We start from the raw sequence: 13,300 nt of genomic DNA, 5'->3' as shown, positions 1-13,300 counted from the left end.
GTCCAGGAGACATGACATTTCAAGCCAATTACAGAATCAAACTGGTGTGCTGAGACTATGAATTACATGGATTTGTTACTTTTGCATACACAATAAAAGCTCTGTTATCTGGGACCCATGGGGAACGGGGAATGCAAGTTAATCAAGTATGTGCCTGTGAACAAAGTTTTCTTTTGCTGGCCTGCCATTTAATGGAGCTTGCTGGTTAACCAAGTTTTTCCTGTATTTGCATTTGCTCATCTTCATGGGTCAGACTCTTGTTGACACATTTGTGTACCTGCAAGTTTCTTGAGGGAGGTACCTGATTTTTCTTGGTGTGTATAGTTCTCTAAAGCGCCATCTATACTAATGCATGCATATATATGAATAAATAAATATCAGCAGTAAGATCTCACTGAGAACAGCTCACAAGCAGAAATATCTTAAGCAGGCAGGCGTAACCCCTTAAAAACAGTAACAACAACCCCAGGCGTTAACACCACTGCCACCTTACTCTTAGTTAAACTAAAAATAGGGAAGCAAAGAAGGATAATGGCTGCATTTCCGAAGCAGGTCACAAGGGTTAGAGCAAAAAGGTTTAGGGTACAGCACTCCAGAGTGGGATAAGATATTTATTTATCCCATTCATTAGGTGGACCTAATGAATTAGTTACCTCTGCCAGGACCTTTGGATACTGATACATGCAATGAGGGATGGATACCGTTGAAGGGTTTAAGAAACAAACATAAAAAAAGAAAGAGAAACAATGAAAATTCAGATTATGAATGATCCTTTCCACTTTAAAATACGGCATTTTAAAGGGACAGTTTATGATTTCATGAAGCATTTGACAGTCGCTCCAAATTCAATAGAAAATACTACAATAGAAAACAAAAAGTAAAACCAAAGTCACTGCTTACCACCAGCAGTGCGGTTCCAGCACTGCATGTGGTGCTTGCACTGATAAAAGTGATAAACTCAGTGGGCTGGATCCACTGAAAGAGTTCACAGAAGGTGTTTGCAGAGCAGATCTTTCCTCACCGTGTCCCTCCCAAATGTGTCACGAAACTCCTCTCTGAGCTCTGGGACAGCCTTTCAAGAAAAATGAGTCACAAGTTTGGGGGGGGGGCTGCAGTGCTGAGGGGGAATCAAGCAAAATCACCTCTTTCCCCTCTTCTACCGAAGCAAGCTATGAATGGAAGAGGGAAAAAGGAGATTTTACTTGCAGTATCCTGTCTTATGGTTCATTTTCCTCGTGAGGCTCTTCTGCTCCTCAGAGGAGAAAGCATTTCAGGACAAATGACAGGTTGCTTAGAGAAGATGAACAGCAACAACAACAACAACAGTGAGTTTATATACTGCCCTTGAAGACAGATTACTGTCCCACTCAGAGGGGTGAACAGTGTTGTTATTATCCCCACAGTACATCTGGGGAGCTGAGGCTGAGAGGAGCGGCTTACCCAAGGCCACCTGCAGAGCTCATGGCAGAAGTGAGAGTTGAAGCAGCACGGTGCTGATTCGCGACCCAACCACTCAACCACAATATAGCAGAAGCTCCCTGTCGGCAAGGAAAGCTCTGCTCTGCCAACACCTTCCATGACTCTTCTGGTGCATCCAGCCCGCTAAACACTGAACACCTACAAGACCCATTGATCCCAATGGGAGCACTGAGCACGGATAATGCCCAGCCGCAGCAACTGTTAAACCGTGATAGTATTTCACACACTAAAAAGATTCCTGCACTCATGCCTGCCTTAGAAGCTACAATTCATTTATTTATTTCAATATTCCTCCCTACTTTATCAGACTATACAATCTGGGCTGGAATCCTTGAGGTAGATGATAAAGGGCTCTTTCCCTTGAGTTAAAACTTCCTACCTGCTAGCCGTATAATGAAACAGAATTCATTGCATGCTGGGACCATCATGCAAAGAGTTTTGTATCCCACTCAGGTGGCAACTGCCAACACAATGGTGGTAAAAATCAAGCTGTGTGGTGGACCCAGTTCACATGGTGAGCTGCATCTCCCAGTATGTCTGAAAGCTGAGAAACTTGCCACAGGAAAGAACAATTTTCTTATTCTAGTTGTTTGGGAAGAGGTGGTTGCAGGTATTCAGCAATGAGAAAAACACACTGTACATGTTCAGAGGTCCCCTTTTCTCCAAAATGCTTGCAGCTGCATAAGAACGTAAGAGCAGCCTTGCTGGATCACACAGGTGGTCTACTTAGTCCAGCATATTGTGGCATAGAGGTCAAGGTCTTTCCCTGATTTCAAGAATCTGTCTAATGCCCTTTTAAATCATCTATGCTTGTGGCCATCACTACATCCTCTGCTAATGAATTCCACAATTTAATTACTCATTGAGAAAATAAGTGCTTCTTGTTGGATTCTGGGAGGACAGGCAGGCTCTAAGACCCAACAGAATGTTCTGGAGACTATTCTCCTACAGATTGTAAAGTAACATTGGCCAGAGATGTACATTACGAGATCTGTTATGATCCACTGAGAATCAACCAATGAATGGGATAGCAATCTATGCTCCCACATATATGGCCCAGGAAATGGTTTAAAGGTCTCAACCCAAATTCAAGGTCTCAAACTAGGCGACTTTAAATCTAGCCAAGGCCCGAATGGAAGATCACCTGGGAACTCTCCATGTGCATCTTTCAGCTCTTTGAAGGAAGGGTGAAAAGGCAAATAAAGAATAAATCTAACATCATCCAGAGAAGATTATCCTTCTTCAGTGGAAAGAATATTAGGGAGACTAATCTTCCAAGCTGGGTGTAAGTGTCTTCTACTAAAGAAGAACAAAGAATGGAAAAACAGGGTATAAATCTCTTAAGATAAAATAAGCGTACACAGGCTCAAACAGACATATCAGACATGTATTCTGAAAGCTGAGTCCCAGCACTGAAAATAAGTTCTGTAGGTTGAGACCACAAGCTTGCATTAAGTCCTGCTTGACAGTCTAGACTTATTTAACAAAGTCAGCTGATCCAAGGCAAAGAATTTACTTTAAAAACTGGATTGGGGGTGGAGGCTTTCTAAAGCAATTCAATTTGTTAACATAAAGCTTGTCAAGAGAGAAGACCAACTTTGCTTATTTCTGAAAACAAAAATGCCATCCTTCCCGTTTCTACTATAGCAGGAGAAAATGTTCATTGCACAGTTCTTCTATGTACTTCCATTAAGAAAATCTTGAAACTTACTTTGTAAGTAGCAAGGCTATATGGTGGATTTAGATCTTGGCGACTTGCAGAGAGCTGTAAAAATGAAAACAGAAGAGGTGAAACTTAAAAGGGAGATGTCCCTGAGGCATCCAATGTAAGTGTGTAATGGTGAGCAAGGGACGTGAAGACCAAGGTAGTACCAGAAGCAAAAACTGATTTTCTGCCACATTGCGGAGCTGCACCATCAGATAATCCAGCACTGTTTTGGACAGTCTATGAGCACAAAAAAGGCCTCTCCCCCAACTTCTGTATATGTCATGCACCTTCCTTCTCAATCAACAGCTCTGACAGTGATATGACAAAAGTGTGCAGAGATGCACAAATCAGCCATGACCTGAGCTGCACCTAGAATGATGACAGTGGAACTGGTATCTGCATGGCTCCAAAGTGGCTGTGTGCAGTGGGATGCCAACCAACACTGATCCCAGTCAAAGAACTGCCACCCGTCCTGTGGCCTTTCTTTCCTCATCAGACCTATGGGATGGTCATCAAGTCTTCATTTAAGCTTGGACCTACTTCCCCTCCCATACATCCTGATGGATTTAAGTACAACCGTAGGGACTCACTCGATTGACATTTGGGGAACTCAGGCTCTTTCTGTTCAGTTTTCCTTTGCCTGTTAGCTGTTCCTTGACGGCAACCTCCTGAAAACAAACAATCACCAGGCATAATAATGAATCTGTGAAGAATGGCAAGTTTGGAGCTGCACAAGTTAGGTACACCCTCCCTTCCTTCCTTGAGAGCTGTGCTTGTCAGGGTTCAGCTAGACAACACATGAAAGATCCTTGACTGGATCTCCCAAAGGTTTTAACCTCATTTTAAGAACACCTGCCCCATCTGGATTAGAGTCAAGGGACTGGACCAGACAAACTCCCCTTCTTAGCTGCCATTCTGTTTAACAGAATCTGCTCCTTGGGGCTGCCATTAGCCCTGGGAAGGAAAATAAAGATAGTTGCATCCTCTTACCCTACCTCTTTTTCTGCACAGGAGCTAACACAAGCTAAAGGGGAGCACCTTATTAGAGAAACACTGTGCAACGTGGAAAAAGAGTTAACACCACGACTTGCAGCTTGCAGCTCTGCAGTGGAGATGCAACTACAGGTCTCCCTGGGTTGCTTTAAAAATGCTGAGAGAGATGGTCATGGACTTGTGGCGTTTCATCTCATCTGGTTAAACCCTCCAGCTTGTTGAGCTAACCCATCCCTGCTTATTCTGATATATGGACTCTCCCAACCAGCACCAAACAGCCTGTGTGCAAAATTGTGTCAATATAGTGGCTCTAAGCCAACCCTGGAATTAGAAAACAGAACAAAAGATTTATTTGACCTGCTCTGAAAAACCATACACACACACAAAAAAAACCCTGTTGGTGCAAAGCAGCTCCACTTCCCAGACCAGTTGGGATGTTGCGGGCCACAGAGAGAAGCCCGTCACCTCCACAATGAACTAGGGCCATCTCCCAGAGGGCACTCAACCCACTTATGCATCTATGCTTGTAAATAAAGTTGCCTTATACCAACTCAGTATTATCAGCTTTATCAGTGGCTCTCCAGGGTTGCACACAGAGAATGGTTGCGAAAATTGGAACCCATTGCTTTACATATAAAGGAAGAAAAAGAGGAAACAACGAGTACAGTCTTCTCAGAAATGGCACCTGTGTTATGGTACTCCCCATCCAGGAAGGCTTTCTAGGTTAGATCCCACACATTTTCTAGAATGCAGATCTTTCCATTTTGCGAATCCTCTCTAGTTTCTAGGGCTTTACCAACACCTCTTTGCAAACATGAAGACTAGAAACTTGCTTTTCAGAAAACAAGGTTTGCAGGTTTCTGTGAAATCTTCAGAAGTCCACAAAAAAGTTACTGGATTTTACTGCAGAAGCCACAGTTCTACAATCTATAGGATGCTAACAGCCACACAGAATTTTGAACTGGTGTTAACTAACCTGGCGTAGTCGGTCCAGAGTAAGAATATTCTCAACAGCCAGCACGCTCCGGAGGTATTTCTCTATATGGGCTTCTGAGTCAGCAGAAGCCGCATTTTCAACATTGGCTGCCATCCTTGCTAGTGCCTCGCGTTCCTCCGCTCCCTGAGCATCCTGGAAGGAACCAACACCAACAGTCATCACAGGCTAGAGTAAGGGTACCACCATACAAAAATGCATGCTTGTTGTGCATACTTCTTGAGGATGTTCATCTGCATTAACGATTGCACTGCTCCTTACATGAGACATTCACCCCATCCAACCATATCAGCGTCCCGGCTTAGAGTACATTCCCTGAGAATCAAGCTCGGGTGGGGTGGTGGCAGATCAGAGCAGTCGACTTTGTTGTGGCCCCAGAACGTTGGAATCTGCTGACCAAGAGAGACCTACTAAAGCTCTCTCTGTGGATATGATTAGAGAAAAATGCTCTTGGTTCCTGCCACTTGGCTTCCATGATTACATACTCACAATGGAGTGGAGGGACTGTATCTCAATGGCAGAGCACAGAGTTTGTATGCAGAATATACTAACATTTCCAGCTAAAAAGGATTGCACAGCTAGCAGGCTGAGAAAGACTCCTGCTTGAGATCTTGGAGAACTATTGACAGGCAGAGTAGGTAATATTAAGCTACGGGGAAAGATTCATTTTGGGAAGGGAAAAAACTATCTGGCTAAGCAGAGGCTCCAGATGCAGAAATTTCAGGTTCAAACTCCAGCATCTCCAGTTTAAAAGGATCTCAGGTGAAAAAGACGCTGGAGAGCTACTGCTGGAACTGTCTATAGCTTCCACCTTTCCTTTTAACTACTGCTATCTGTCTGTATACATGTGGTGGCTGGTTTGATTGTTGCTGCTGAGAAACAAAAGGGATTTTGCCCTGTTCCAGTCACAGCACCAACCTCCACAGGCCCACCAGTATGCGTAGTGGTGTGACATGATGATCCCTGGAAAACACGAATAGATATAACCTCCCTTCCCCAATACCTGTATTGGAAACAGACCATGCAGGGACCAAGACAGACACTTAATCATCTGCCATTAGCCACATGCATGAATACTGACCCCACATGGGCTGCAACCTGGCAGAGACACTTTGACAAATATACCAACACAGCAAGATAAAACTAATATAGTATTCTTAACTTGATAATAGTTGAGGAAAGGGGTTGAATTTGATAACAATTTTCCTTTATCTTTTAAAAAAAAGCCACCACAAAAAAAACTACTGCCCAAACATTCACCTCTGGAATATTTGAAACTACTTCGAAGGTGACTCCACAGCCAGGAATGGAACTTCGGTAGGACATTCTTCTCAGGAAACTCTGAGCAAACCCCTAAGGACGTAAAAGAAATTTCATTGCCTTGGATAAAAGCCAGATGTACATCTGTTACCAAAATTAAGCCAATATGGAAAGCAACATCAACTCGACACAGCAAAAGAAAAAAAAGCAGGTAGCTGCTATGTTAACTAAAGAGGAAGTAGAGGCCATTTACCTTCCAAAATCTTTTATTCTCAGTGGCACAAAAGGTCCACGCACAGGGCAGTTCCCAACTAGGGCTATCAACCAACCAACCAGCTTTGATCTGATAATTCCTCTGCCTTGCAGTGAATTATATTTAAATAACTCACACATTTCACAAAACCAAAGCAGCCCTTTCAAGATTCTGTAGGGTGAGATATGTCAATTGCGCACAAAGCTATATGCGATGCTCAGCTTTCCTAAAATAGTTCCAAGTCCATACAAAGATGGAAGGATAAGGACACTCAGCATGCTTCAGGAGGCCCCATATCATACCACAGAGGAAAAATGTCCATGGATCTGTTTTGCCCACTGGGCAGAAAGTAAATGTCCAACCTAATCACAAAGCTTGTAAAAAGCCTGGTGAAGTTACTTCTTAACCAGTAGGACTAGCTCTCGCCATCTCTCTCTCTCTCTCTCTCTCTCTTTTGCGCATGAGTTACTTGTATTCTGAATTGGAGACAAGTCTAGTCTTTAAATCCTCAGCCACAAAGATCATTACCAAGAATGATTTAAGAGGGGCAGAGCCATTGTTTATGCTGACAGGGTGCCTCGGCTGAGGTTAAAAATCAGACTCCTGAATTAATGCAGAGATGAGTCATTCTGAAATGCTGTAAAAAGACTGGCTGCCCTGCAAGGTTATTGATACGGTCTTGAAATATACATTTGGGTTAAATATTTGTGGTGGAGAATAACTAAAAAGCCCTACAAGCTGAGCAGTTTGTACAAAAAGGCAGGCATGGAAGATTCAGGCTGATGTCTCATAACAGACTGATCCAGCAGAGCACTTCTATGGAACAGGAGGCAAGGCAGCCCCGGCCGAGTGATAAAGCAAGCAGAAGGCCCCGAGTTCAATACCCGACATCTCCAATAAAAGATCCTCCAGCTGGGAAAGGCTCTGCCTGAGACCCTGGAGAGCAGCTGCCAGCCAGTCAAAGGGGACAGAACTGGGTTGGATGGACCGATGGCCTTGCTCACCGGAAGGCAGTTCCTCATGTCATGCTGGGCATTCGTTCTGGTTCTTGTTAACAAGAACACAATTCTCTCCCCATTTTGAACTTCCAGCCGTTAAAAGTAGTCTTCCCCTCTCTTTTGTCCATCTGAATGTGGCCCCATTCAGGGTACAACTGGACAAGATTTGGGAAATTCAAGATTGGATCACCTAACACGTATTTTTAACTTTAGAAAGTAACTGGGGGGGGGGGGGGGGGAGTCACAGTGTGCTGGAAGGAGTTGACATCCCCTCCCCACTTCACTTTTAAAAAGAGCCAGGTTTGTGTAGTGGTTAGAGGGCAGGGCTAGGATCTGGGAGACCAAGGTTCAAATCCCCACTCTGCCAAGGCCCAAGGTCAATAAGGGAGCTTCTAGTCACACACTCTTAGCCTAGCCTATCTTAAAGGGTTGATGTTAGGATAAAACGGAAGAGAGGAGAACAATCTAAGTCACTTTGGGTCCCCATTGGAGAGAGCAGCAGAATATAAATGAAGCTGTTTTTTTTCCAGAAACTGGTCCTCTGAGATGCCATTAGCAAAAAGGACAGATTTCCATGCCTGAACACCGTCTTCCCATCTAAACCAGACTTGCCCCAGCAAGTGGCTTTTCACCATTAAAGTAACGAGAGAATGCAATCACAGACCCCACCTGGCCTGCAGGAAAGCCCCTGAACTCTCTCCTCTGTGGGAAGAGAACCTGCCCAAAGGCCATTCTGAGATGAACGGGTTTGTGTAAGTCTGACGTGGAGCACTTCGCTGTCTTCAAAGTGGCTGTCCAAAAAATGAGTTGCTGGCCACAGGTGCCTGCAAAGCATCGCTGCAAGTGTATTCTGGGGGCTATTTTTTATCACCCTGGGAAACGTGCACTGATCCCTGGCCAAAAGGAGCTCTGGACTCCATGATGAGGCAAAAGGAGCAAAGCAACGCAAGGCATTGGGTTCCTGCTCCCTGCGAATGTCTCTTTCATCTCCTGCAACAGAACAAAGCTCAAGCTATCCCTACAGCAGTTTTCACTCAATTTAGCTGCAATTTTTTTTGCCAGCCTTCTACCATGGAGGCTGGCAAAAGGCTGCTTAAAACTGTACTGAGAGGATGAAGCCGTCTCACAAAATCACCATAAAAAAACCAGCACAAGCTACACTTGGGAGTGGAGTCCTCCTTTGTGTTTTAAAGAGCCTTTGCTGCTCTCCTAAAGGCAAAGACAGCCCACAAGCCAAGTGCACATCAGGGGAATGAAAGAAGATGTCCCATAAAGAAAGACCAAGACCAAGGCAGCCCTACTATTTAAGTCTAGCTGCTTGACTTCAGAACTAGAGGGGGGACTTGGAGTGGAGCTGCTCCTAATAATAATAATAATTGTCATCAAATCAGAACTGACTTATGGCGACTCCTCTTGAGGTTTCAAAGCAAGAGGTGAATAGAAGCAGTCTGCAATTGCCTTCCTCTGCACAGGAACCCTAGAATTCCTTGGCAGTCTCCCACCCTAGTACTAATCATGGCCAATCCTGCTTTTGCTTCCAAGCTCTGAAGACTTTGGGCTAGTCTGGGTTATTCAGGATGCTGAGCTTCCCCTAGAAACTTGAATTTAGAAGGATGATCCTAAGAGGTTCCTATTCTAGCAAATATGAAAGGTCTATTTTGCACAAAGCAGAGATACAGAGGTTCCCTTTGCATTATTGTTACATCTAAAGATATTGCCAGCAGGAGCCCATTTTACACAAGCAGCTATGTCAGGATCGCAACCTCATGAATTCACTCTAGCCTCTATTTTCTACTTGTCTTGAATATCTTACAAGCAGACTGAATGAGCTGAGCCAAGCTACAAGCCAAGCCCAAAAAAACAACAACCCCAAAACAAAACCCAGTCACAAAAACACCCCATTGAAGCAACAGAAAAGAGACCAGTCACAAACGCCAGAGACAAAATTAAATAGGCTGAAAACCCTTGGCAAGGTAGATTTGCCCAAGCAAACTTTTGCTAACATGCAGAAAAGGACCAGGAAACCTATCAAATCCTGCCTGTTAAAATCAAGCGCGGACGAAATATCTATTTTGGAGGCAAATGGTGCTGACAACACGAATGATCCTCAGTACACTGAAGCCATGCAGAGAGAAAAAATTCTCCTTCAAGATGCTGCAGCAATAATGGATCACTAGCCTCCCGGAGTCTTTCTGCAGGGGTTCTAGCGACGGCCACGGAATCAGGAGCAAAGGAGAGCCAAAGAAAAGGAAGAAAGTCAGTAAGGCAGAAGGACTGCATCAGAGGGAAAGCTCCCAGCTGGGAGAACTAAAAGCCGTTCAATGGGGAGAAGGGAAAGAGAAAGATGACACTCCCCTCCTTCCCAAATCGCCTGAGATATGTCCCAGGATTTTAGAGCAAGGGGAAAAGAGAGGAATCAAAAGCCAACATAAGATAGTCAGGTGTCTTTTGACTGGGGAACCTAAACCAAACAGCAGCATTTTCTTTCAATATAGCCATTCATTGCAAATGGAAAACAGATCTCCCTGATCCCTTCAGCCACTACAGTATCTGAAATTCCATTTTAGATGTTCTGTGATGCACCAGGAAGCTATGAGGCCAAAACCAGGACCAATCACCAGTGACGTGTCATTCATTTCAGGGGCAGAAACAGTTTTGTGAGTGCATTCGATAGTGTCCCTGGAGCAGCCTAGACTATGAAAGTGAACAGAGAAACCTTTGCAAATGCAGAAGTTCTGTAGGCACATCTGCTTCACGTGGTCTTTGGACTGGAACTCACAGCCTTCTTAGCTACTTCAGTGGTCTTCAACGCATGGGTCGGGAGTCCTAGGTGGGTTGTGAGCCCCTATACAGCTATCTTTTTTACTGCCTTTTGGAAGGACCTGCTGCTAGTGCATATGCACACAGAGCATGCCAGGCCTCCCTTTGCACGCATGCCAAGAAGAACAGTATGTTGGTGAGTCAAGACCACTTAGTGGGTGGAGAGGATTCTTCCACAGCTCTGATTCTTGACTTATTCTTTACTATGGAACACCTCCTGGTGCTTGGCTTGCATTTCTTTTGGTCTGCTACCAACAATTCCGTTCTTGACACTGATGACCCGGAAACTCTGCCCTCCCACTTCCTATCATGTGACTATGATGTCATATGACTTCCTATCAGGTGCTTCCAGCTCAGTGGGTCGCATTGCTGGAAAGGCTGGAGACCACTGCCCTAAACAGCCACTCAGTCATAAGATCTCAAATAGCAAGGTGGACATGTGTTTAAAGAGCAGAGGTGTCAATACTCAAATCTTTTTCAAGGAGGCCTTCTTTACTATCAGCTCAGTTCAAAAGAAGACTCTCTGTCAGCAACCAAGGGCTGGTGAAATATGTAAGAAAATCAAATCATAAAAACTTGTTTAGCCCCTTGTTCACTATGCTAGAAATCTAGCAAGCAAGCTAAACATGTCTGGGTTCTGGGTAGGGGTGAAAGTAAACCAGTATGGACAGGAATAGAGGACTGGTAAGAAAGGGGCTGAAATGCTACTTCCCATATTCTGCTTTGAGCATCCCCCTCAAGAGAGACAGTACCACTAAAAAAAAATTAGGGTGCAGGCTCTTGGTCCCTGCAAAGGTGAATGTTAAGATTTACTTTCACATTCCTGTCCTATCCAAAGCTCAGTAACGGAATTCACCACCACAGTATGTGACAATAGCCGTTAGCTTAGGAGGCTTTATAAAAACAGAATGGACAAACTCACGGAGGATGTATTATTAGCCATAGCAAAACCGAATCTCTATATGAACAGAGGCAGTTATGCACCTTCAACACCAGATGCAAGGATCAGAAGAAACACTGAGTTTGGGCTGCCCAGGGAAATCTGACTGTCTGCAGTTAGAAACCGAATGCTGGATGAGATGGACTCGACCTGAACAAACCGCGGAGTTCTTGCATTCACAGATCCATTCGGAGATGTACCTGCTTGCCATAGATATTGACGCATATCCGCTTACGGAGGACAATCTGCATTTCTGCAGGGTGGCTGAGCTGCACCGTCACCCGCACTATAAGGAAAACTCTTTGCTCTGCTACTGTCCCTCTGCTGAGCTGTGGGCAGTTATGAACTGTGGAGTCCCAGGAAGCTTCCGCCTTCACCTGCAAAACAGACACACAAACAGGAAAAGCCAGTAACAAGCTGAGTCTGCTCACACTCACAGTTAGGGGCACTTCAAATATGGTTGGCTTTATTGGCAAACTGTTTCCACCCTTTTTTCCTTGCACTGTAATTTTGTGACTTTTTTTGCTGTTGCTGTGTCTTTTTACCTTTTGTCGTCGATGAAGGAAGATTCTTTCCTACCTTTTCCAATATATACTGCTGTTTTAATTGTACTTCATTGATTATTTACTATTTTAGTTGTTTGCCCCATTTTTAAACTGTAAACTACCTTAAGAACTACTTAATAGCCAAAAATATACAAGCAATTCTACCTGCGTACCATGATTTTTTAAATTATTTATTTGCTTATTTGCCTCATTTATAACCCCATCTTTCTCTCTGATGAGGACCCAAACAAGCTAACATAATTTCCACCTCCTCCATTTTATCCTCATAACAACTCCTGAGGTAGGCTAGGCTGACTGGCCCAACGTCACAGAATCATAGCGTTGGACGGTATTCCAGGGTCATCTAGTCCAACCCCCTGCACAATGCAGGAAATTCACAACTACCTCTCCTCCACACACCCCCAGTGACCACCCCCCCAACCAGAAGATAGCAAAACACCGTCATGATCCCTAGCCAAACTGGCCTGGGGAAATTTGCTTTCTGCCCTCAAAGTGGCGTCTGGCATTACCCTGGGTGTGTAAGAAGGGACCACGAGAACTAAGCAATGATGTAATCCTTCCTGCCCTCCCTCTCATGATCTGCCTAGATTCACAGAATCAGCACTGCTGTCCGATGGCCATCTAGCCTCTGCTTAAAAACTCCCAAAGAAGGAGAGCCCACCACCTCCCGAGGAAGCCTGTTCCACTGAGGAACCACTCTATCAGGAAGTTCTTCCTAATGTTTAGCTGAAAACTTTTTTTGATTTTGTTTCAATCCATTAATTCTGGTCCAACCTTCTGAGGCAACGGAAAACAACTCAGTGCCATCCTCTATAGGGTTATCATATCGCCTCTCAGTCACCTCCTCTCCATAGCAGAATGGAGATTCAAGACTTGGTCTCCCAGATCCTAGTTTGTCCCTCTAACTACTGCATCACTTTGGCTCCTCTAAACTAATAATAATAATAATAATAATAATAATAATAATAATAATAATAATAATAATAATAATAATAATATCTGGTTTATATACCACCCTTCAGAACAACTTAACACCCACTCAGAGCAGTTTACAAAGCGTGTTATTATTATCCTCACGAGGTGGGTGGGACTGAGAGCGCTCCAGAGAGCTGTGACTGACCCAAGGTCATCCAGCTGGCTTCAAGCGGAGGAGTGGGGAATCAAACCCAGCTCTCCAGATTAGAGTCTTGCTACTCTTCTTAACCACTACACCAAACTACACTAACTCTCAGCATGCCATTCCTCAAAAGGACCTCAGGGCAACATAAATCTCTCTTTCCTGTTCCACT

General features: G+C 44.2%; 1 protein-coding gene across 2 annotated transcripts in view; it reads right to left on the bottom strand.

Moving 5' to 3' along the window:
* The window catches only part of KIF13B (kinesin family member 13B), a 156,941-nt gene that overhangs the window by 33,054 nt on the left and 110,587 nt on the right, over positions 1-13,300 (bottom strand). The window contains exons 31-36 of one of the 2 annotated variants that reach the window (XM_054988278.1): positions 11,646-11,822; positions 6,435-6,527; positions 5,157-5,309; positions 3,778-3,855; positions 3,191-3,244; positions 654-674 (exon numbers count right to left, since the gene is read on the bottom strand). In XM_054988278.1, the coding sequence (XP_054844253.1) occupies positions 654-674; positions 3,191-3,244; positions 3,778-3,855; positions 5,157-5,309; positions 6,435-6,527; positions 11,646-11,822 (576 nt within the window). The remainder of the gene's footprint in view (positions 1-653; positions 675-3,190; positions 3,245-3,777; positions 3,856-5,156; positions 5,310-6,434; positions 6,528-11,645; positions 11,823-13,300) is intronic. The other variant, XM_054988287.1, reaches the window with a different exon arrangement.

This window comes from Eublepharis macularius, chromosome 1, assembly GCF_028583425.1.
Source record: "Eublepharis macularius isolate TG4126 chromosome 1, MPM_Emac_v1.0, whole genome shotgun sequence".
NCBI lineage: Eukaryota > Metazoa > Chordata > Lepidosauria > Squamata > Eublepharidae > Eublepharis > Eublepharis macularius.
Note: the sequence above shows the minus strand (reverse complement) of the source record. Positions and strands in the feature narration are given on the sequence as shown.